The sequence below is a fragment of the Taeniopygia guttata genome, chromosome 1 (genome assembly GCF_048771995.1).
Source record: "Taeniopygia guttata chromosome 1, bTaeGut7.mat, whole genome shotgun sequence".
NCBI classification, from domain to species: Eukaryota; Metazoa; Chordata; class Aves; order Passeriformes; family Estrildidae; genus Taeniopygia; species Taeniopygia guttata.
This window is the reverse complement of record NC_133024.1, coordinates 70,456,231-70,482,681: the sequence shown is the minus strand read 5'-3', so window position 1 is coordinate 70,482,681 and position 26,451 is coordinate 70,456,231. Positions and strand designations below refer to the sequence as shown.

General features: G+C 39.1%; 1 protein-coding gene across 1 annotated transcript in view; it reads right to left on the bottom strand.

Annotated features, from left to right (window-relative positions):
• CRYL1 (crystallin lambda 1) overlaps nucleotides 1-26,451 on the bottom strand; it is a 50,921-nt gene that overhangs the window by 10,333 nt on the left and 14,137 nt on the right. The window contains exons 4-6 of the mRNA XM_002188759.7: nucleotides 18,430-18,591; nucleotides 14,661-14,855; nucleotides 5,834-5,939 (exon numbers count right to left, since the gene is read on the bottom strand). Coding sequence (XP_002188795.5) covers nucleotides 5,834-5,939; nucleotides 14,661-14,855; nucleotides 18,430-18,591 — 463 coding nt within the window. The remainder of the gene's footprint in view (nucleotides 1-5,833; nucleotides 5,940-14,660; nucleotides 14,856-18,429; nucleotides 18,592-26,451) is intronic.

Below are 26,451 nucleotides of genomic sequence, written 5' to 3'. Positions count from 1 at the left end.
TTCAGTTTCGATGAGAGTCCAGACACTTTCCAAAATGCTAATGAACTGTCCCACAAGAATTTGTTCTAATAACCACACTTAAGGTTTGCAGATCCTTACCTGAGAACTTGCATGGTGTGGTGCAAATATGGTTACTCAGGCACTACCTCTAGTTGCATCACCAAAATGAACACAGTATTGATGAGGAAAAGGAACTCAGGACAGATATTTGGCTCAGAAACATGCATTAAGTGCTTCACTGCCCTGAGAGAAGACACAAGTGAAGTTCATAAAGAGGACAATGACTGTAGCAGCAGGAAAAGAGAAGTGAAAACATAACAGTATAAAATGTAGTATATTAATGCATTATAGTTTGTAAGCACCTTAAAGTATCAGCTTCTTGTATGTTTTCTCATCCCTTTCTCTTCACAAGAAAGGCAACAGGCATGAGAGCTGAAGGATACAAGCAAGCAAACTTGGTAAACCAGCCTAGCAAGCACTGAGACACTTGTGAGAGAGAATGAGAGTCAGGAGCAAGTCTCAGCGGCATGGACAAGGAGCATGCCAAAGAGAGGGTGCTCCACCATACTGAGCATTAACTTGATGATTGTCATCCTGATGAACAGCATATTAAGATACTGTAATGACTCAAAGAGAGGAGGCATGATGGTCAAGCCACTGATGCAATAGCATCAACAATTTGAAAAGACTGAGGTGGGGTTGACTTTAGCACACAAAATCTAAGAAGAGGCTGCAGTGAAAGATGAGTATGAATGGTAACAGAAAAAAAGGCGTATTTTAACAGAAAAAAGGGAACATGGTGGAGGAATCTGACATGGGTAAATTATGTTCAGAGAAACAAAAATCCCAAACTTCTTTAATTATAGAGGGATTATATTTCTAGACATTACAGCTCCAAGGGCAACTTTCTAAATGTAATCCTCTCTTCATCAAGGGTGTGTCTGAACACAGATGCATGCTCTGAGCTAGGGTGTGAATTCACAGGACATTTTGTACACTACACTAATTGCCATATGAGTTCACTTACAGCTCTAGTCTCAAAATACTTGGAACTACACTGAAAATTGGTAGGACCAAAAAAGTTTTATTCTCGTTGTGCCAGTGTTACCATCTCAAGAACAATGCACAAGTATTTCTGCAGGCCTGCTGTGAGCTAGATCAAGGAATGAAACTGAGTCATTATGAACTGCTTATTTTCTTACATCAATTTCAAACTTGGGATAAATTCCTCAGTCTGAGCCACTTGGTAATCACACACACTCTTTAATTAATGCATCAAGGCGCGTTCTTTGGGAGCCATCTATAATGACTTGAGGAATAAAGCCCAAAGAATTCCTATGCAAGGCCATGTGTTCCTTTCAGAAAGCAGAGGGAACTACTTTACACCTAAGAGCCCATAGAAGGAAACTGGTGCACAGCAGCCAGTATCCTGAAAAATTCACATCTTGACTTACTGCATATAAACTCGTTCATACAGAAAAGCCCTGCAGCTCCACAGAGGCAAAAAGCAGTTCTAGAAGGGCTATAAACTGCTTTCTTGAGCCTACTGGGAAGGGAATTGAATGCATGTAAATATGTATTATATATATGGTGGGTTTATGAAAATTAAAAGGGTTTGTATGATTATATACCAATGTGATACTCCATCTCAGTAATACCCTCTTACAAATCCTGAATTGGGCTGAGATATTTTATTATACTAACACATAACACATACACTAAACAGAAAAGAAGGCAGTCTTCCTTTTCTTATATGTTACTACCTTAGACATTCTCACACCTGCTGACCAGCTTGCAGTACAAAAGCTCCCACGCTGGGTTAAAGCTTGGTTTGCTCCCTGTATAGCAGCATTTGAAGTAGTGGCCATAGCAATGGAAATAATCTCTGCTCTTGAACCAGCCAGCATATCTGTTTAGAACAATTCTTAGAAACCACACTTGGCTATGTCTTGCCCAAGAAAACAAGTAAAATTTCCTCCCTTTGAACCATGATTTATGATTATCAACCCTTTCCTTTTCATATTTTGTGTTTTTCACACAGCACAATCATTCCACTCCTATCACCCAAAACCAATTCACCTGGCAGGTGCTTCTAAGATGAGCAAGTATTCCCACATTCTGTAAGAGAAACACAATTTTGATCATGAAGACTCATTTCTAGCTTACTGAATATTTGTACTTTCTTTATGGGGACCATACATCAGACCAAATTTCCACATAACTCCTATAGACACCTTTATGAATACCTCAGTGAGTGACAGGTAGAATATAATCCTGGAATGGCATTTATATAAATGCAGGAGAAAAAACAGCAACAAAGACCCTTTAACCTCCCCCAATCCAGCTCTTCTGCTAATATTGGCGGTTTAGATCAAGTTCCAATTATAGCTCACTGAATAACCTGCTAATAAAATAACTGATCCAAGCCAATTTTGAAATAGATATGAAGAACTTTTGCTGCAAACTTCTAAAACACAGGATATTATAGTCTAGCCTCTGCTTCTACAGGTGATTGCTTGAAAGGGTTTAAAAAAAAAAAAAAGAAGAAACCAGATTTCTCAAGAAACAAGAGATTAGGAGATACAATCTCACTGAGGCTGGACCATCCTCACTATATTCACAGATTACTCAATACATTTACAGGTGGGATGTTGTGTCTGGTAACATAATCCCACACCAGTAAACAGGCAAACTGAGTGTAATGAGATCTACTGATCTTCCTTGTAAAAGACTTAACAGCATTTGTTGTGATGCTGGCATGTGAAATCATAAGAGGACAAACTCAAAATCTGAAACAGATATCAACATTAATTTTATTTGATGAAATCCACAATCAACTTTATATTATTGTGCAGTTTGGGTATGCTTTTTTCCTCCCCAAAGCAGTTTCCTTCCTGTCTGTTGCAATTTAGTCCTCAAACTGTTGTTGCTGTCTCGGCTCCTTTTAATGACTCGATGCTGTCATTTTATTCCATGTTCAAGGCTGTTGGCTCACTGCCATACAGTCAAGCATTCCTAATATTCATGAATTGATTAAATGATAACCTAAAGTGGCCTAGATAATAGGTTTGATATGATCATTTATGAATATGGAGGAAAGGATGTAAGAACTATCAGAGGCAAAAAAGTGACATTAGCCCATAGGAAGTTCAGGGGAGGATCTCAATGTATGTATCCCACAGGGAAAGAAGAAACACTGATCTCAGAAAAAAAATAATTGGAATAAATTTATTCAAATCCAAACAACCATGTCACATCACCAAAACAAAACAAGATGGACTCTCCCTCTACAAATAACACTATTTTCTCTCACATGCTTCCTTCATCCTTCCTCATTGATTAACAAAGAGTTTAAGACTGTGAGCAACTAATACCTTATAGCTGTAAAAAAAGGCAGCTGCTGTGAAGCTGGTAGGCTAATGAAAAGGATAGAGGCAGTTTCTTGCATCTACCTCCACTTCCTTCCACTAATAAAAAAAAGACAGTATTAGTACAATGCATCAGAGAAGGCTGTCATAAAATCCTAAAGTCATTTAGGTTGGAAAAGACTTCTAAGATCAAGTCCAACTGTTAACCCAGCACTGCCAAGTTCACCAGCAAACCATGTTCCTGACTGCCACATCTACATGTCTCTTCAATACCTCCAGGGACAGTGACACAACCACTTCCCTGGGCAGCCTGTTCCAATGCTTAACAACCCCTACCATGAAGAATTTTTCCCTCATATCCAATGTAAACCTTCCCTGGTGCAACTTAAAGCCATTTCCTCTTGACCTTGTTACCTGGAAGAAGACACTAATCCCCACATGGCTGCACCCTCCTTTCAGGCAGTTGCAGAGAGTGATGAGGTCTCCCCTTAGCCTCCTTTTCTCCAGGCTGAACCCCCAGCTCCCTCAGCTGCTCCTCACAGGAATTGTGCTCCAAACCCTTCCCCAGCTCTGTTGCCTTTCTCTGGACACGCTCCAGCCCCTCAATGTCTTTCTTGCAGTGAGGGGCCCAGAACTGAACACAGGGTTGGAGGTGTGGCCTCACCAGTGCTGAGCACAGGGGGACGGTCACTGCCCTGCTCCTGCTGGCCACAGCAGAGCTGACCCAGGCCAGGATGCCATCGGCCTTCTTGGCCACCTGGGCACACCCTGGCTCATGTTCAGCTGCTGTTGTCCAGCACCCCCAGGTCCTTTTCCACCAGGCAGCTTCCCAGCCACTGCCCCCAGCCTGCAGTGCTGCCTGGGGTTGTTGTGACCCAAGGGCAGGACCTGGCACTTGGCCTTGCTGAACCTCCTACAATTGGTCTTGACATCCAGCATGTCCAGATCCCTCTGCAGGGCCTTCCTCCCATCCAGCAAATCAACACTCTCACCCAACTTGGTGTCATCTGCAAATTTACTAATGACATACTAAGGGCACACTTGATCCCTTCATCTAGATCATCAGTGAAGATACGAAACAGGATTGGGCCCAGCACTGAACCGTGGGAACACCACTTTGTGACCAGCCCCCAGTTGAATGTAATTTCATTCCCATCAGTCTCTAGGTGCAGCCATCCAGACAGTCTTTTACCCAGTGAGCAGCCAGTTTCTCCAGGAGAATGCTGTGGAAAATGGTGTCAAAGGCTTTACTAAAACCCAGGTAGACAATATCTTTTTCCTCATTCACTAAGCAGATAATCTTGCTTTAGAAGGAGACCAGGTTAATCAAGCAAACCCTTGGCAATGAAGAGAAGGTCCATATTATTCCACATTATGTGAAGCAATACTGGGCAACCAAAGAGAAGTTAGCACTGGCACAGAATTATGAACATAAATCATCACATGTCCTGACATCAGCAATTTTGATTTAAACTGATGAGAGCAAGAGCCTGAGTCACTCAGTGAGCACACAAACAGGAGCAGCTCTAGACTCAGAGAGAGTGTATCTGCAAGTGCATGAGTGAAGCAATATTTCCCATAACCCAAGTTACTGAGCCAGCCGACAAGGTGCTGTTATGGAAATGGTTCCGTGCACAAGTGTAGTGCAGCATTGCCTAGAAGATCCAGCAGCAGAGCAGGAGCCTACCATGTCAGGGACATATAAAAGCAAAATAAAGACACAGCCCATAATATAAAGAGCTAGTATTTAGTTGATCTTAACTTTTTCAAGTTTTTGTGTTTTGTTAAACTCTTTGCTCAAACCTTTGTGACACTGATCCATAATTTTTATTTAATTTTACACAATTCACTTTTTATTTACCTGGGATTCACATATACTATTTAAAAAAACATCAAAAAATATTAATTATGCTAGACAGATGTCAAACTGTTACTTGACTGTTTTGTCAAGTCAGCTTTGTATGCACAGGATTTTGCTAACAAAAGTAAATTTATTTCACTCAGGATATAAGCTTAAAGAACAGCAGCTCCAGGGATCCTTACAAATTCAGCTTTGCTACAAATTCAGCAGCAAGGGGGTATTCATCTATGGAAAGTAATTTTCTGTTGACACTGGATTATCAGCTAAACTTTTTCAATATATTTTTTTTTTTACCTGACAGACAGTTCTGAACTATGGCTACATCGGTGTTATCGAAGTATGATGGGATGAATCTTGGAAAAAATTTATTACACAGCTAGTGTTTTAATAGGTTGTCATCTTTCATCTGATCATTTGTAACAGGATAATCAATATCTATTTCCTTCCACTGACCTCACACTTTAAATAAGTTTTCCTTACCATTACATAAAAAAAAGAGACAAGTCATAGTTACAGAAATCCTAACCAGGTTTGTTACATAACATTTCCAGTCTTGTGCAAAGCAAGCTTTCTCTTCATATTCATAACATTTTACACTACCTACCTTCTGCGTTAAGATGCATGGTTTCCAGAGGTCCAATAAATGCGTATCGCATTCCCAATCCATCAGACATCACAAGGTCTAGATCAGTAGGAGATATTACTCCTTCCTAAGCAGCAAAAGTACAACAGGAAGGAAGACTGATGAATGTTTGCTTTTAACACAAAATTCCCCATTTTTTGTATATAATTACAAAATTAGGGAAGTAATAAAAACTAAGGCTAGAAACAGCAGTTAAGATTTCAAAGAGAAAAACACAACTGTTTGCCAAAAATGTCCATCTACTATGAAAGCTTTCCTATGGTTCAGCATATGCATTCGTTCATATCTCTAGGACTGTACTTCGTAGTCCCAGAAACTGAGAATTGGAGAAGAAAGCAAGCATGACACTCTTAATAGTACATGGCCAAAAGAGTTTATATAAAATGCAATTATACCAACCCTTTCAAATACAGGAATTTTGGCTAAATGTTACACCTCCCTTCATATTCTTTTAGTTCTGGATTTTTGGGCAGAGTCTCAATTAGCAGAATGGTGGTGCACCAGTGGATACTGCTCCTGAGGCCACCTGCAAAAAAGGCTGGGTCCAAACATGTAGGCAATGCAGTTGCCACTCCCTTCCACAAAATTCACCCAATATTCAATCTACTCAGCCTTAACCTGCCCAGGGTTCTCGAGTTCATTGACAGCCTCACATCTCAAGAGCCGGGAGGATATGGAGCAAGCAAAATGAAGCACTTCTCTTGTTAAAAGTTGAGCATTGCTATTCCACCCACGTGCAGCACTTACAAGAAAGCCAATGCCTCCATCAGGTTGGGGCAAGCCCAGAAAGGCTTGTAAAAAGTGATTTATAGTTCTTTACCTGAACAGATTTACTTGAGAAGAATACTATTTATTATATGAGGTTGTTTTCCACCTACTAGAAAGATATGACTTAATGAAGACTTGTTCTAACCACTTCCATCAGGTTTCGAGAACTTGTCCTCTTTATTCCCAGAGACATGAAAACATTTTTATGTTTTCATAAAAACATAAAAATCCACCTTCCTTGGGTAGGAAGGTGGAAGAGATGCTGAACTGCTTCTAGTTTATCTTTTTACCCTACTCTGAGGTGCTCAGCCTATTCAGTGCCTCTTCCTTAACAAGCCCCTTTAAGCTTCAGAATACTCATACTCATTTACTCATCTGCTTGGACAAAACCATATAATTTTTGGTTAAATTTCTCTCTTGCAAGGCCCTGTCTGAATGCTCCTTTGTATCACACAGTCATGGGCTAGAGTTACAGGCACGCAGGACAGTTCTTCTGATCTGCAGTAGACATTGACATCTGAGCTAGACATCTAGACTCTCTTTATAATCACCAGGGGGAAAAAGGAAATCAGCATCCTAAAGCAGGCATCTAGAGTAGGTAAGATGAGTTGTGTCCTAAAAAGCCCTAATTCTCTTCACCAGCTGAAAGATGAGTAAGAAGCTTAGATATCACTGTCTACATTTTCAAGATCCCATCTTAAATGAGCTGAATCTCACCCACAGTGTCTTCCTGTGTCCATGATTTACATAATCTACTGCTACTTTAAAAGAAACTTAAAAGCCACAAATCAACATAACTTCTACAGCTGGCCACAGACATTAAGTTTAATCATCTCAGGCTTAAACTGAGACTTCTGTAAGACAACCTCAAGACTCAACCTGCTAGTAGGCATTGTTCCTATCAACCAAGCTGGTCTGAATCCCTGTTGCAGAACTCTATTTTGAAAAGGAAATATGATGTAAATATTAAGATCTATGTACCATATATGGAACACACAGTTCTCCTAACAATTAGCCAAAAAATGGCAGGGATAAGAAAGCATTATTTTCTTCAAATTAAAGGTAAGGTAAGACCATGTTTCATAGACATGGTAAGGTAACTCATCTAGAGGCAGATAGAAAGGTCCACCTAAAGACTAAACAAAAACCTCAGAGAGAATTCAGATTACAGACCAGCATCAGAGTAATAACACAGACTCCATACGTTCTGTGAAAGCTTTTTCCCCTGACATGGCAACACAATGTCTCTGAACAACATCAGCAAAGTCAACAAAAGTGTTCTTCTGTTAGAAGTGCTTCATCCAAACAATGAGTTGTGCTGGTAAAGCTGTGCTTGATGAGTGGCTCCCCCCTGCCCCCCCAGCTGACATGGATTTGTGGACAAAAGACTAACCACAAATTCAAGACAAGCATTTGAACCACAGTGGCAGTTAAAAACTGTAAACATAATGTTAAAAGAGTTAACAGGCTCTTGGAGTACTTCAGAATCATTGCAAATTAATTTCCAAATTAATAACATACTTTCTTTGGATACCATAGTCCTCATATATTTGAAGACCACGTGCCCTCAGAATAATGAGTGCTTTGCTCTTAGCCTTTTGACTCTAGCTGCAATTTGATGTTTGCAGCTGCTAAAAGGCAAAAATTGTTGCAACCAGAAGGAAACCATGACAGATCCCTTCAGTATGAGGGATACAGTGTTCCATACAAATAAGCTCAGCTTCTTGCTGTCCAAAAGACTCTTCTTAAGAAAAAATTTTTACTTCTCTTCATAAATTAAGAACACATAAATGATAAACAAGTTAGACCTTCCTACCCTAAGCAATAACTCTGCTCCCATTTATGGCAAGATCATCAGTTAGTGGAATGATTCACCAGGCTGCAAGGTCAGCAAGGTGTCTTCCACAAGGATTGATGTTTATGCTAAGAACTAAACAAGAAAGAGTTCCTATCCAGTTTCACTAAGTGTAGGTGTGAATTAATCTTTCCAAGGGGATTTTTCATCCTGGATTACCCTTCTGGTAAGCTTCTGCCTCCAGCACTTGTCAGAAGGAAGAGGAAGTATGGTAGGAGTTCACTAGAAGCTCTTACAGCTACAGAATTTAAATTAAAATAAATTCCACCAAAATCAGTGATCCCAATGACCAGTCAAATTTCAAAATCTAGACTATGTCAGAATTCTCCACACTTCTTACAACAACATTTATATACCACAATCTCATTTTCCTAGAGATTCGTTATAACCTCCAGTGATACCACAGGATTATCCTAATGAACCTTTGGTACTTTATTAGTGCTTCTTCCCATGCAGGGACACTTTTCACCTTTCCAGAAGCCTGTGGTGGTTCTGCATTAGGCTCTGACCCAACCTGCTTGGTTTTAATCAGCAGTCTTTCTTTTCATCTCTGAGTCACGCCCACATCGCAACTTCTGTCACGGACTTGGTTTGTAATCACACCAAATGTAATGGCCAAAAACCGTCGCAATCTTACTTTTTCTAATTCTACCAATTCATCATGTTCTCCTATTCACTCCAGGACTTCACTGCCTCCTGGACCACATCTTTTCTGTTTCCAAATCTGCCACTTCATCCTCTCTATTTCCCAAATTCAGTATTCTTTTTTTTTTCTCTCTAATTGCCACTAATACATGCATTCTGTCTCAGCAGTACTTGTTACACCCTCCTCTTCCACTATCACTTCAATCAAGTCCCTTCCATCTACACCCTGATGAGATCTTTTTCCAGTCCTGTCATTTTCAGCAGATGACTTTTCTCCTATATCCCCCTACATCTTTCCATTTCATAATGTTTAAGAAACTTGTCCTACACACTTCACACCTCCTTGCTTTGCCAGCCTCTATTGTCCTTCTTCCATGGCACCCTCGCTCACCTCACCCTGTAAGAAACAGTATCAACACTATTTCTCTTCCTGTCCCTTTAAACTTCCTTTTTATGATGTTTCCCCTTTTATGAGGCACTGTAACTAAATATTTAATCTTACACCTTATATTCAATCTTTTGGAAAAAGTGTCTGAATAACACTGTAGTATAATCAATAGTAAGGAATTTGGACTTTGAAAGTCTTGCCAGCATTAAAAGTCTGCTAAGCTTTTCTCACTTGAGAAAAGAGAGGTACATAAATTAATGATTGAAGCCAACGCACCTGATTGCCACAAAAACAAATTAAAATGGACACATAGCCAAACCATGACTTAATTTTCCAGAAGATTAACAAAAACTGAACAGCTGTCCATTCTTCTCATGTTTTACAGTGACTATAACATAAAAGAAAATCCACTTTAAAGAAAAAAAAACACATTGAGACAATATTAAAATCTTATGCAGAGATAAGTAGAGTATTTGCACAATCCATCCTGTAACAGTTTTAACAGCTCTTAAAAGCAGTGAACTCCTAAATTATGTCAAGGTTAAAAAACTGTCACACTCCACCTGCTATCTCTGCTGCTGTATTTTATGACCTCTTTGCAAATTGCAGGTGATACTTAGGAAAATATTCAAAAAATATTTCACTCAGTGATCCATAGTTAAATATGGATCACATTTAAATGTTAAATGACAGTTAAATGACAATCATAGCTACTCACAGTAAGGCTTGAGACTCCTGAACTGAAGCGTTGGTAAAACTGTTTGGTTGTTATTTTCTGGATTATGTTAACCAAAATTTTACCTTCAGAACAAGATAAAGTCAAGCTATTTAATTAATAGCCCTTGCAACCTTAAACTACTCTAAAATGTAGTAGTAAAAGTACAAAAGTAATGATGTCTGTAGTGCACAGTGTGCTTCCCAGGCAAAAAAAGGCATTAAGTTTCTGCTCCAAGAGTTATGAACAAAATCAGACACACCAGTGACCATTGTCAATGCAGATGTGAGAAAGCAAATAAATGGTAACAGAGAATAACAGAGAAAGCAGTTTGAGGTATTTTTCCTGTTACTGGCTAAGGATTATTCTAATGGTTCCAAACTGGTAATATAAAAATTTAGGGTTGACAAGAGAGGAATAAGGATCTTCAACCTCAACATCTCACAGAACTTATTTTACTCTCATCTTTATCAGCTTTGCAACATTTCTACTAGAGCCCTAACAATTGAATACATGAATAAGAAACCTACATGAACGCCAGTCTCAGATAGGCTATGAAGTCCTACAAAAAGTTCTCAGATACATGACCTTAAAGAGACGGAAGGCAGTGCTCTCACTATCTGCTTTATCATGGAATTAATGTGGAGCATGAGGAGACAGAGATAACTGATACAAGAAATTCCTGCCACAAACACACTGCCCAAAGACTTATGACTTGCAAGTCAAAGCAATCTTTGAAAAGATATCTTGTCACTAAAAGACTAACTCAGACCCAAAATGAAACACCTCCTTGTAGCACTCTTGCTTCAAAGAGAAGCACTTGTTTGAATTATATCTTTTAGACCCATAAATGAATTCATGGTCTTTGCATCTAAGTTCTTGTAAAGTCAAACTTCTGCATTCTGTAATCTACATTCCTTATTATCCAGATAAACACAGTTCTCAGCATTCAACAGTACATCTCCAAATGAGTTTTCTTTCTCCTACTTTCCAACAAATCGGATCTCAATTTTCAAGCCTATTAATTTTTTACCACTTTACCACCACACTTCCCACTCCCACATTCAGTCCAGTCCTATATTCAAAGCACTCATTTTGTACCCAGCTGTAAGATCCCAGACTCCCTATGTGTGCAGCTGGGAACCCCAGCACCTTCAGAAAAGCAAACTGTATCCCAATACTCAGGTTTCTCATTGCTACTTTAATCTCTTTGCCCTGAATTATGCTCCTCTCTGTACTCCAGCATCCAAGCAATTGCCACATGCAATTTGGGCACCATGTGGAGTCTTGAGCCTGCACCCAGATTTCTATGCTGGCAGAGCCTTACATCGAATTTCTGGTTGTGTTAAAAGTGTGTCCCACTCTTGGACCCACATGGCAGAAGTCAGTGAGCCCCACATAACATGCAGCAAGCAGATATCTTTACCACATTTCTTTCTACACAGCCACATTTTTACTTCCATGCTCTGTATCAGAGCCTTTCTCCCACTACATGATTCTTTGCCCATGTCTCATCCATCCCAACACAGCACTGCTAAAGAAAAGAGAAAGACTGACAGGTTGTCAGTTTTCCAGACAGATTTGGGAACTAAAACATATTCTGCGAGCTAATCAGCCTATTTATTATAACATTTTCAAAATAAATATTTTAGGTACAGCTGTACTGCATGTCTGTCCGACCACCAATGACTTTAACAGGACATTAGGGGTTCTACTAGAGAAACTTCCACTAGTTTCTTTAATTAAGTAAGTTCAACTGACTGAAAAAAACCCAAAAAATACCCCAGCCTGTGGCAGCAGCTCTCTAGCCACAGAGAGCAGGCACAGACTTTCCCAGGCATTTTCCCAGGGAAGGCTGCAAGAAGATCAGAGAAAAGAATGAGAAACAATTATTATCTCCACTTGTTGCATCTGCTGTTGTGCTCATGTGGAATGTGTCATGGAGATTTGTTTACCAAAGGGCGATTTCTTAATTGGACACTGGATGGTGTTTGGATGGATTGACCAATTAGGTCAAAGCTGTGTCAGATGGACTGCAAGTTTCTTAATAAGTATAATATAATATAGTGTAGGAAGACACAATAGGAGCCAATGCTGATTATTACCCAGCTGGCGGCCTGCAGCGACACCAACCAACCAACAAAAACCCCAACAAAGTAACACAATGATCCCCCAGTGCTTCTCAGAGTAATGAAAACATTTGTTCAAGATGTAACCAATGTGAGTAAAACTTGATTTTTAGGAGTCTCTCAAAAACAGAGTTGGGGAGATTTATGTTTTCAACAGTAAGAACTGGAAAGTGACTCCACAATCAGAGTAATTATGTTTCCCTATTTGGAAAGTGGAATACACCAAAAGAACGTGGCTTTCAATAAAAATTACAAAGTTGGCAGCACAACAGTAGAAACACAAACTGGCCCAGGCCTGCAGTTCTCACCTATCTGCAATGATTCTCCTCCCATCAAAGGCACTGTGCAGCCTGAAGTCACACAGCTGAAACTATACACCTTTGACAGCTGCTATTGTTCAGGCTTCTGGAATGGAAATATGGCCACCAAAGTTGTTACTGTTTAAATGTGTATTTGGCTGAAACACAATAAAATTATACAAGAACAGAACAACTTGGAAACTTTGATTTACAACAAAAGCAACCTCCTATATCTGTCAGTCCTTCAAGCACTATTTTATTACTATTCACATAACCACCACTGCCACAAAAGCATCCATACAACAGGTTTGCCTCAACTTAGTACTTCCTTTCCAACGGCAGCCCATAAAGTGTTCTTAAATTCCCTCCACAGCAAGACCAAACAGAGAATGATACTTTTAGGGATATGTACTGTACTGCCTCAGGTCCCAGCAGTCCAGGCTTTGAGACTTTGAAGGTGGAGGTTGCTTCTGCACAGTCCAACATGAATGTGTCTAAATGATCCCTGGATCCACTGAAATTTTTAGCATCCTAGGTTACTATCACAGTGGCTTCCACCACTGAGTTTATGCTCTCAGAAATGTGAAAGAATCCTGTTAGATTTTTGAGGCATTGCCTGAATGCCTGTGCTGACCATGGGTGACTGGTCCACAAGGCATAACAGGCACAAACTATAAACTCAAAAACTTACATCTGAATGGGAAGAAAAAAATTCTTTACTTTGAAGGTGACAGAACACTGGAGCAGGACGCCCAATGAGAATGAATATTCTCCTCTGAAGTTATTCAAAATCCACCTAGGCATGATCCTGTGCAACCTGCTGTAGTAGGGGGGTGGGAATAGATCTCCAAAGGTCCCTTCCAACCCAAACTATTCTGTGATTGTACATTACTGTCTTTTCTATTCTATGTTTTCCAACATGACTACAGCTTTCTGAAAGTGTTTTTCTTATCATAAATTTGAGACTTTGTATTCAAAGTTTAACAACAGAATCCATTAAAAAAATTAAACAAACATTTCCAGTAGTAGATCAGTTCCTTCCTCACAACACTTACTGTTTTACTTACTGTTATTCACCACCTCCTTTACACTGTTGTATTATGTTGCTAGTGAAAGTCAGCTACAAGTAAGCAAAATCAGTTCAGCAACTGATTTTGTTTAAACATGTATTTGGAAGTGTTTATGTTTAAGATTATTTTTAAACACTTCTTTGGAAAAAGAGTTGCTTTGTTTCCAGTAATATTATCTTAGTTTTAAGATCTTTACCTGTATTTGTGTGCATGGTTGTTTTAAACAGCTTGAAAAATCGAAACATTTCATAACAAAAAAGTAAGTCTTATTAAAGCCCAGTTGAAACTCTTCTCAAGAGAATAGCAACAGACTCATAACCCAGCTCCTGATGATGAAAGATCAGACTTTTCAGCACAGAACAACTAACTGTGGGAAAAGCTGAAGGCACACAAACAAATCATTCTCAGCTAGAAGTCTGAATGGGCAGGAGGAGAAATCTGTCTTTACTTAAAAGTATCAAGTAACAGTTAAACCTATGAGTGCAGCTCCTGAAAGGCCAAAGAGAAAACCATTTAAAATATTTTCATGACCACTGTACAGTAGGCCAACAACACTAGAAAAAAACAAACACGAAATGATGGGACACCTACAAAAACAAAAATTGGTATTTTGAGTCCTGCTTTTAACATAATTCTTTTGATTTTCCTGAAGAGTATTCTGAAAAAAGAAAGCAGGATAAACAATAATTTTTATTATCACATATCACCTCATTTTTGTCAGTCTTTGCTTTTTATAACTGACATCACTTTTTACTAGGCTTAATTTACATTTAAATATACATTTTATGTTCATAAGGGACGACTGAACAAAGATGACACAAATTTAAAGGATGTTTAAATATAAAACCTCACTCATCACATCTACAGAAGAACTGAAAAATCGTATCTACAAGAACTGAAAAAAAAAAGATATACATACACCCACAAGTCTCCAAGCTTCACTTATCACTGCATACTGTAGTCGATTCAGAACAAACCCCTCGATTTCTCTGTTTAGTTTGACAGGAGACTGACCAATCTTCTTCATCAGGGCATATGTTCTCTCTGTTGTAGAAGGATCTGTTTCTGGATGAGGAACAATTTCAACCAAAGGCACAAAGTAAGGTGGATTTACCTCAAGAAGAAAGACAAAAGAAGAACATCAGCCACCAACAGAACAAGTTAATATAAAGCTGGCACTAACTTGGATAATTTCCAGTGAACACAGCAAGCCTGATATTCAGACCTTGAAAGACTTCACCAATCCAATAAAAGCTGGTGCATTAATTCAAATTAAAAGAAATAATTAAACTTGCATTAAATCAAACTGTTTAACCCCAGCAAAATTCATGGAGCTACACCAGAGATGACAGCACTCAAACAATACTAGAAGACTTTATTCTGACTTGAGGAACAGTTTGCTCAATATTCAGGCTGTTTATTGTTGTAAGACATATGGTCACCACCTGTCTTTCCAAATTAAGCAAGGCATTTCCTTTTAGACAGTCAGGAACTTTATAACAAAAGTATTGCTAAACACCACCTGTAAGATGCAACACTTTACAGATAAGCAGCTACTGGCCCAAGCCTGTAAATATATGCTTAATATAGTAACAGATATCAAACAAACCCTACTTTGAAAATGTTGCAGAACAGGTTACCTCCAAACACTGTACTTAGAAAAAAATTAATTACCTCTCCCTGACTCTTCCCAAATGTACTTTCTCATCAAGTCAAGACCTTTGTGTTATGTATTTTTGAAGTAAAAAACAAAAAATCCTAAAGAACATCCTGAAACAGCTAAAAGTTCTTCAGGTCATAGTGTAATAGATAGTTAAGCTGCATGCATTCTCTTTCCAAAGTAGCAGTCCTTCAGCTGTACTTTTAAAGGTGTTAAATTCAGCTCTCCATCTAGTTCCAAGCAATAGAAGGGGCTAACATATAATAAATTACTACCAGGAGTAACACTGATATTTGAAGGATGGTAATTAACTACTGATTCCTTCATCATGCGCCCTTGCAGTCAACTACTCTTAACTATGCTCCTGTAAATGCAAGTAGAGAATTTAGCCACAGGAATGTGCAAGTAGCCTTTCTTCCCTGCATGTTCTTTCTTTTCAGTATTTACAAGGTTCCCTGTTCCTGCAGGGCCTGCCATGTGCTCTAACTACTGATGTAACACACTTCATTCCTTTTAGAGGGCCTTGTGTCCCAACACAGCCTCTCTCACATCAGTATCTCTGCAGTGCCACCAGCAATGCTGACAACAGTGTGGTGGATGGACACCATCCAGTGGTGCCAGGCAACTGAGCAAGACCCAAGCGAGCACCAAGACATTCTCTGAGGCTTTTCTAAACTTTAAGTATATCACAGGTTCCAGTCAGAAAAAGGACAAGTTGATTGTTGGGAGAGACTAAGGCTATTAAAAATTTATTTGAAGATTACTGTTAACAGTGATCTTATTGAAATATTCCATTTCATGAAGTTGGCACAGGGAGCATATGGGTGTGTTCACTGAGGAGACACAGGAAGACAATTTTTTAGGAGTGAGATAATAGATATTGGTAAAAACTGAAAGTGGTAGAACATAGATGAAATATGGAATGGTGGAAAGTTTCTAAAAATGAGAAGTATTTCAGGAAACACAAGGTCACCTTCGCATAACAAAGTCACAGCTAAGAAATGAGATGATGAAGAAAACACTGAGAAGAATTACGTTACACAAAAGCTGTCAACAAACATAATTATTAATTTTAATAGACCAGTAATAAGATTGGAACAAAAATCAGAAGACAAAACCAATTTCTAACAGGAGTAGTGGAGTTAAAAAATAATCTAAGAGAGTTTAATGCACTTTTAAAGTTATTTGATTGCAGGGTTTCCTGTATAACAGGGGAGTTCAGTCAGTGGCACAGTCTCCTCTAGCCCCATATTTCTAGTTTTGTGATCTAGCAGGCTTATACAGTATATGAGAAGAGAACCACACTGCAGCAGACCTCTATTGATCCACTGCCTGAAACTACTTACAGAGAACAGCTGTACCTGCTTTGTACTGTAACGTAAGTATTGTGTGCATTTCTATCATACAGCTGTGCTGTGAGATTTTTTTTTCTCTCACTACTGAACTATGGTAAGCAAAGGGATGAACTTCTTCTGCCTTTTGGACACTTCATTTCATTTAATTTCAACACCCTCACCCATGCCAGAGGCTCTACAACTCCAGCTTTTAATTTTTCTGGTATATCAAATTCCACACTTGTTTTCAGTGTCTTGCAGAGCTGCTTGCTTCCTGCAGCCACCAAATCCTACTATTGCATTCAAGATCTTAGTAAAAAATAAAACAAAACAAAAAAACCCACGCAAAGTCAACAACTACTACAAAGCAGGCATGTTTCCTGATGCAGAAAGCCCCCTGGAAGAGTACACTAGTTTACAGCTTCTTTGGTATGCTCATTACAGCTGAGTGAAGCTGCAATTACGAAAAAAACCAGTCTCATTTGGACTGCAAAGCCATTTGGGAACAATTAGACATTTTAAGATATCCAGAGAGTTCGCTTTGACAAAATACATATCCTTGCCACAGAAACGTAGAAGACTGCAGTTCAGACAAAGTCATCTAGTACAGACCAACTTGGGAAAACAGTAAGAAAGAGTACAGTAAAATCAAAGACTGACAAACAGCCAGGAACTGGTTTAAAAAACTTCTATAGTTAGTTAATATAGAAATATAGAAATGTTAAAGAGACATTATCTCTTCTCTTGAGCATGCCCAGGGAATTGACATTTACTTTACACTCTGAGGGATACCCAGCAGAGACATCATGTAATTACCAAACTGCAGAGACCAGGGCAGCACCTTTTGTCATGACAACGGTCCTCTTAACTGATCAGCTGACCACCCGACTAACATTGGTTTAACAAATTCATTAGCTTCTTGAATAGTGGAAAACAGAAGCAGTAAGAATCCCAGTGATGATCAAGATAAAATGCTCTTCCATGCTGAGGAGAGATATAATAAACTGCTGTCTGGCAGTTCCAAACAGACCTCTAAAGAAGCTCTCAAGTGCCTTTGACCATTTTGAGGTTCTGCTATAACCTCTAGTCATTCCATTTTTCCATCACTGCCATGTCCCAGCTGGTCACGAAACATGCAAATTCAGCTCCAAGTCCAATTTTTCTATTTCATCATTCCTTAATTCCTCTTTCAGGAATTAAGTAATACTGCTTCTGTATCACAAGTCTGAAGAAATTGGAATCTAAATTTCCCATCTTTTATCAATATAGCCTGACAAGCACAATGCAGCTCAGTGTTTGGATTCTTACTGTTACCCAACAGAAGCCAAGAAAGGATACTAGAAAAGATGAACAATGACATGGGAAGAAAGTAGCAATGTTATGAGCTTGTACCCAAAACATAGAATTCCTACATTTTGAAAGCCAGTAGTCTGAGAAACACAAAACCACTATGAGCACAGCAGCTCACATAGACCGTATCTTGGTCCAACAGTATGCAACATGCTACATCCTCTCAATATTGTAGATTAGTGCTGCTGCTCACAGAATAATCAAGCTAAGGCTTTTTTGAAAAGTTGGCCCTGCACACTAACAATAGCACACAAGAGCCCCAAATACCCTTCTGAATCTTTCAGACTGCAGTAAGAAGTTTGAGATACAGTTTATACAGAAAGGAAACACGCCATCGTACTTACAGGATGTGACACAATGCACTGTTTAACATGTTTAAGGCCAGTGAACAATTTGCTGGGTAAGAGACAAGAGGTTGAGCTGCTCAAGATAACACTGTCACCCACAGTAAGATCCAACTGACCAAAGATCTTCTTTTTCAGTTCCAGATTCTCTGGAGTACACTCCTGGAATAAAACCAAAAAACAGTATTAGAAGGCATGTAGTTCAATAGTATCTATGTATACATCTCAGACTTCACTGATCCCATCCTAGATTGACACCTGGGAATTCAGCACAAATTATCTGTTTTAATCAGCCTAGATATACCAGTGAGCCAGTAACACAAAAATATCTTCCCACAGTTAAAGAAATAGAAAGCCCAAGAGTTTATGTACAGCAGAAGATGGACCACCACACCCTACAGGAGATTTAATGCAAAAGAAAATATTCTGCTTTGTCTAAAATACAGACTTTAACTCACACAATATAGAGGAATAAGATAAGGGAAATAACACAATACAGAGGAATAAGACCTGGTCTCCACTTTTTTTTTTTTTTTTTTTTTTTTAAAAGAGTATCTCACATGATAGAAGTCAGTATTCTCTCTAAGACAAGAAGGAGATTCCAAGGTACATCTCTGCAACCTGTGCTTAAACAATTCCCAGAGTTGAAATTAATGAAGATACTTAATAGCATTTTAAGTATGAGGGTCACTGAGAAAGACTTCTGAAGACATTTGAAATAGAATGAATGCTATCCAAACTTCTACCAAAGCTACTGAGCACATTCAGCTCTACATCACTGTGTGAAATTCCACACATGTGAGCCAAGAGCCACAACCTATAATCACCAGATTTCCCAAGTTATCTCCAGGAGATGCCTGAAGCAGAGCATGTAAAGATCCACTAGTCTGGGAGGAGAATGACATGGGATAATAACTACAGTGGATCCCACAAGCAACAGAAGTCTTCAGCCTATAAGAAGAAAATGGAGGAAGAAGGCCAGCGTGTTTCGAGTGATTTTGGAAGAGTTTAAAAAATCCAAACAAGATCCCAAAGTTGCAAAACCTCAGCCTCCCCCTTAAAACACACATAAAATACCTGCTCTGTTCCAACTGTAACCTTCTCCCACCTGCCAGTACTTCATTATGTCCTTTCTGTTATGTTGAACTACACAAGGCAAGGTTAGGGGGAAAGGCTATACATTTGATGTAATCCAAATTTTACATTTAACATCTGCTGCTTCAGACAGACTCTGTGGCAAGAATACCCAGGACCAGAGTTTTTAAACCAAAAATGGGTTAAAAGTAATTTGAAGTCTTAAAAAATAAGTTGCATGGAACAGTACTAAAGGTTCCATGATGCAGAGGAGATAAACAGGGTCATTTAAGAACTCCAGATAGAGCCCAGAGTATTAGACAGCCTTATCAAAACAAAATGATACTCTCCTCATAGTTCAGAATCCCTGCTTGTTGGTTAAGTTTAAATAGCTTCTTTTAGTGAAGCCAAAGATGATGAGAACTCTGCAGATACTGTTCAAGCTAATAAAAGAGCTGCTTTGAATAGGTTTGTGAGCTTGAAACTCTAAGCCTGCTCTCACATCAGATGATAATCAAAACGGCAAACTCAAATCTGCTGGAAACTCAAACCTGCCATGGTTACGTAAGGTTTCTGAATAGGCCATTTGCTTGGAGCTTCTTGTATAGTGTCACAATTGTATTCAGGTTGTTGGACCACTGTAATAAAGCTTCTGTTCTCAAGCACGCAATTATTTTCTCAAATACACCAATTCCCTTAAGACCAGGGGGAAAATTAAGCTCTAAACAATCCATTAAACAGGAACTTCACTTGCTGTCAGTTATGGAGCCTGGAGAGGTCTGAAGCTATTCTGTTTACCATGAGAAATGAAAGATCAAACAGAGAGCAGGTAAGATATGGGTTTAATGCTACCAGAGTTTCTCTCAAAGAATCAGTGCAGAAAGGTCAGCATGCACCACTGTGCATTTTAAGTGACACTGTATATTTCTGTGCCCTTTTCTTAGGGAAGATCATACTTCTCACTTGCAGAGAACAGTAAACCTTTATTCCAAGGCCTGGTCACCTAGACAAGGTTGCTATAAATCTGGCTTCTAATTTAAACTTTATTAGACATCTCTTAAGAGTCTGATCAGAACATGACAGCTGTTAATTTTTAAAACCCATCTCCTGGAAGTGTTGTATTGAATTAAAGGCTTATATGTAATAGGAATTACACTATTCAAATACATAGTCAAAGAAAGCACAGCAGCTACTTAAACCAGTAAAGAACTACACAAAGATAAACACATGCTAGATTCCCTCCCTAACTAACTGATACATCACATGGTGATTGAGGTCTAGTTGCCTCTAATTAAGAAGCTGCACTCACATGACACAACCCCTGAAATGCCAGCACATGGAAAGCCAGTGAGTTTCATCTGTTTAAATCCACTGTCTCTGTGTTTTTCTATAGGCCTTTCTCACCATGCCACCCACCATCTGTGCTCCCACATTCATCCATGCTCATCTAAATGCACAACTTCGTTTTCCTATATTTAAATGCTGGCCTCTGTCCAGGTTCTTCCCATCCATTCTTAAATAAGCCAAGGTAGCAACTCCTCTGTAACTTCCAGAAAAACACTCCCCAAAACACTATCTTGCAAAATACCTTTTCCTTATACGATCAAGGAGAATTCCTGCTGAGCAATTTATTAGTACTGGAAGGCAAAAGAAACAAAACATGGTCCGAAGCAAAGCCCTGCAACACAGTGGAATGGTCCTAAAATACACAGACATCCTACACAAGCAGTGTAAGATGAAAGCCAGATATTTAAACTAGCATGCAGAAGGTCAAAGATTAGCAGCCACTCAGCAACAAGCAAGACACTTTCTGTAAGATATCTGGAGATGCTGTCACAGGGAGCAGCATCAAGCCTTCCCAGTAACAAGTATGGAGTCTGATGGTAGTCCACCAGCATTAGGAATTGCTGAATAAAGAAGTCTGAAAACTACAGCTGCACATTGAATTCCTGCCTCCTGACTAGATCCTGTCTGGTGCAAATTGAAAACATAAACAAGAAAGTCTTTATTCCCTGGCAATCTTAATATGAAGGTTTATGATAATATATACATTCCTGCAAACGAAGATAGATCTATCTTGAGCTCTCCTAGACCCACCTTCATTGCAGGAGTGTATCCCATACAATGAGACTCTTCAAAGCAGATTTTGGCCCAACAGGCCAAAGTTGTCCCTCCTGAAGTCTAGGGCTGTAATCCCAGTTTTTGTCTTGCTTCTCCTCTCAAAGATCCTCAACCTCACCATCTCATGGTCACTGTAGTCAAGACTTCCCCATGACCTTCACATCTCCAACCAGTTCTTCATTGTTTGTGAGGTCCAGCACAACATGTCCTCTATTCTAGTCCCCAGCCACCTGTGTTAAAGTTACCATGAATGAATTCCACAATCCTTCTGAATTCTTTGTGTTCTCCTGTGCTGTCCCTCCAGCAGATATTGATGTGGTTGAAGCCCCTCCATGAACAAATGGGCCTGTGAATGTGAGGCTTCTGAAGAAGGCCTTTTCTTCCTGATCAAGTGGTCCATAACAAATGTCTACCACAAAGTCTCCCATATTGGTGGTCCTGCTAATATTGACCCAAAAGTTCTGAACTGTCTCCTCAATTAAACCAAGGGAGAGCAAGAAACACCCTATTCCCCTCCCACAGCTATCTCCCTCCTACAGCTAGTCACCTTTGTCTTGTACCACCTAACCCCCAAGAGTTGCATTTCAGTGCCATGCCACAGCTGCGATAGCAAGAGCACTCTGTGCCTTTGCCAACTGAGGTAGAAAATTATCTTCTAGAGTTCTGCAATTTCCCCTTTCCCAGTAAATTCAGTAAGGTTTTAAGCAGCAGGTAATTTGTTTAGAAGCCACAACCACTTTGACTGCAACAAGAATCCTCCTCATCTCCTGCAGTTAAATGAGGATCTCCAAACATGCCACAAGCCCCTGCTCTGTTTACATACATATAAAACTTACAGCATTTTAAGAAGACTCAGCTTGTCAGTGCTTTGATTTAGCTGACATTTTTAAGGCACTCCTGTAGAACAGTTCCCAGAGTCAAGTGACAGCAATCCTCTCCTCTCACAGAATGAGGCCATAGCAGCAGCTTTCAAAGCACAGAACTATCCCACAAGCTGGACCCAGACTGTCAGCACTCCTGCAACAGGAACCACATTATATCCAGCTTTTTCTGGGAATATAAAGAACATCACAGGATTAAGAGACAAAGAGTGCTGCATGTCAGAAAAGGAGCTTTTCTGAAAGCTTGGTGCCTAATACGTTTCTACAAATACTTCCATTATCTTCCATAGTTATAATCCACTAGGAAAAGAACTCCACAGAAAAGACAGGCATAATTGTTTTACTTTCAATCTAACAAGACACTTGAGAATGTTTTATTTCTCAAACAAAGCTTGATTAATATAAACCTACAAAAAGCTTTGGCCTGTGTTTTTGTTTTTTCACACATAATCTGAATGCTGTTTAAGATAGACATTAAAAATACCAGAAAAGGAGGTCTGCAAATTTAATGAAATTAAATAGAGATCTCAAATTACTATCTATAGCAACTGTACAGTCAAATACAATTATTCCATGTAATTTTACCAAATCTAAATAATATAATAAAAGATTCTTGTAAAAGCCTCTTTGAGAAAAGTACATATGCTAAAATAAGCTCTCTGCAAATTAAACCCTGCCACGACAACCAGCTGTTTCCTCCAACATCACTGGCAAAGTTGAGGTTACTGAAGTTACCAAAGCAAAATTCCATCTATTTATTCCATCTTGCATATAGACTGCTGTGTTTCAGTCACCATTTTACTGAATTCACATCCAATTATATTTTAAGCAAAAGAGTGTTTAAAACATTCACTACTATCATTAGTATTTCAGTCCTAATTATTGTAATTTCTATAGGCTTTTGTGTTGATATTCTGGTTTGTTGTGTTTCTGGTTTAGGTGTGTATCTCCACTCTGGAAAGTGAAGATGCACCTTCTATTAAGGAAACTTGAGTGCTATTTTTATTGTATTCCATGTCAGTATTCCATGTATTCCATGCAATTTAAAAACTTCACATTTTGACTGCAGAGGCTGGGAGTTCAGGTATTGAAACAAGCAGAGACATAAAACTGTATTTTTAATATCAGAACAAATTATTAAATAGAAGTATCAATTTTGCTTCTGATATGACTGCTAGCTAATAGAACTTAGCTCAAATATATATATATTTAATACATTGAATAGGTTTGGTAATTTCACAAAATTCAAAATCATTACATATTTCAAATGCAAGTACTTGACTTCCAAGTATTTTGGACTTTTCCATCACACTCCCCTCAAAAATAGTTTTAGATGCATATTTTGAGGTGCTTTAGAGATGGATAGTATGTGCATCTAACAGTATACCAAGACATTATTAAGACAATGTGACTAACAAAAATTCATTAATTCGAAGATGGTAAGCATATTTACTTCAGTCTCCTTTTGTAAAGTGCTGCTATCCTCCTTCAGGATAAATGCAGGGCCAGCAGCTGGGCAGGAGGCACACACACTTTTGCATGGCTTTGGGATGAGACACACCCACAGCTGTTGTCAAAGGAGGCCCCAGGTCGTTGCACACCTTTCGGTGCAGTGTCAGGATTTTGATCAGTTAAAATTAGGTAGAAGGAGAAAAAAAAACCAACAAAACAAACCACCACAAAAACCCTGAAACACTTGGATGTGAGGCAGAAACCCAACCCAGTGGGATACATAGAGAAGGACAGGAGCTCATCAGCCTGTCTGCCCCTTTTCCACAGCAGATACTCATTCCACTAAGTGAGTACACAACTTCCTCCAAGATGGTTTCAAGCTCATGAACAAAAACCAAATCATTAACAAAAATGTCATTTGCAACAAAAGCCTCCCTGGGTGTAAACCAACTCTAGTTAGTCCAAACCAAGCCACACAACCTTGGCAACACTTTTATTTTGAACCTGAACTATCTTACCAACTACTGTTATCCTGTAAGCCACGGGTAAGAAGGCATCATAAGGGCAGCAGCTCCTTTAACTGAAAAGCAGACTGGCTGTTTGTTAGGCATGGGAGGGCCACATTATATGTGACAAAATTATAAAAAATATTAATAAAGTACAGGAATGTGAGTTTCACATCCCAGAGCTTCAGTTACAGACTTTCTATGGGTTATGTATGCACTGGAGCAAAATGCTCAACATGGGAGAAGAAGGAATCACACCACAAGGTAATTTTAAGATCAGGTTAACATATTTTTGACACACAGTTGTCTAGGTATGACTGATCCTGCCTGCCTTTGGTCTCATCACTAGATAAAGAAACTTATTGTAAAAGCAGTCATAAAAGACCAGGTAAAGGCACCAGCACTTTCAGGCTAACATAATTTAAAATAATAATTTAGGGCTATAAATCACATGAGCTATAGAGTGATAACATCTTATTAGTCTTGAACATATGAGCTCATACAAGTGTGAAATCTGATGCTTCACGAATCACTACCTCTTGAGTGACATGAAAGATTGTTGACGGCAAGATACTGTGCAAGTAAACAACACTAAGGTGAAATCCAGCACTTGGATGGAAACATTCTGTACTCTCCTACTTTTCATAAACATACCCTGTCAAAGAATCTGACCAATAAAAATATCAAGTTACTGCCATTTTATACTGTTCAGAATAAATGACTGAATTACAAGTGTCCTTTCAACCTTTAGCAGAAAAAAATGGGATTTGTGAAGGTACTAGTCTTCAGAACTACCTCTTCTAAAATCAGACAAATTTGGGAAGGTTTGAAGGGTTTCTGTGAGAGGCTTTTTGGCTGTTTCTTTTGTTTAAAGCAAATACAGCAAATGAAGACAAGTTTGCTTCTTGTCCTCTTAGTATCATGGCATGAAAAGATCCATCATTTTCCATGATGTTCACATGGCCAACGAAACTTTCAAAAGACAGACAAGTCGATCAGGCTGCAACAGATGAAGATCATTTTTGTTCCCTCAGGAAAGGGCAATAAGATCTCAGACTAGTTGACTGACATCCTCCTCCCTACATCTTCTCTCAAAATACTAGATTTTCTCTGGTTTTCCCTACCCTGATCTCATCTACCCTGAAAACTAGGGGAAGTGATCTAGCAAAGGCAATGGAAACACACCACCACCCCAGAAAAGGGACCAGGGAGTAATGGAAGAGAACCTGAAGAGCAAGATTAGTTGTCAGGCAGGATGACAGTTTTGGCAATGCCAACCTCCTGAAACAAGGACCAAAACCATATTCAAGACTGTAATGGTGGATGACACCAGCTGTTATATGCACAGAATAGATGGGAAATAAATGTTAGAAAACTTGGAAGGACATAAGTCCATTCAGCAGGAGCACCTGTTTACCTAAACATCATCTTTCAGTTCAATTTAGATGCTGATTTCATAAAATGTTTTACAGCAAGTCTTTAAGATCTGATCATCTAAACCATTAAAATTAGAAAGAATTTTCTCAAAACTTCTACAAAGACAGCAAGTCAAGTCCCATGCCTAAAACCTGTTCCCTCAAAAGCCAAAACACAACTTTTGGTGCCTCACGCCAGTGTTTAAGCTCTGTGGAGTAAAACCAGGGCTAAGGTTATATTTGCCCAGCTGAGAGGAAACAGACCCATGTTTGTCCATTCAGGGCTCAGTTCAGAAGAAGCCACATTACTGCAATGCTTGCACACTCTGCCTGACAGCAGTTTTGTTTTTACAGAAGTCTGTGAGTAACAGAGCCTCCAGAACAGTATGGTCTTTCAGCCTATGAGCTCAGGGCAGCTGAAGATATCTTCATCTACTGTCTGCAGACATTCCCTCATCCCCAGAAGTAAAAGGGTTCTTGAAAGAAGTCAGGAAAGCCAAACAAAAGCTACAAGTAGAAACTGGTAACAGACAGTCAAAACCTAATTTTTATGACCAGAGACACAAAACACCT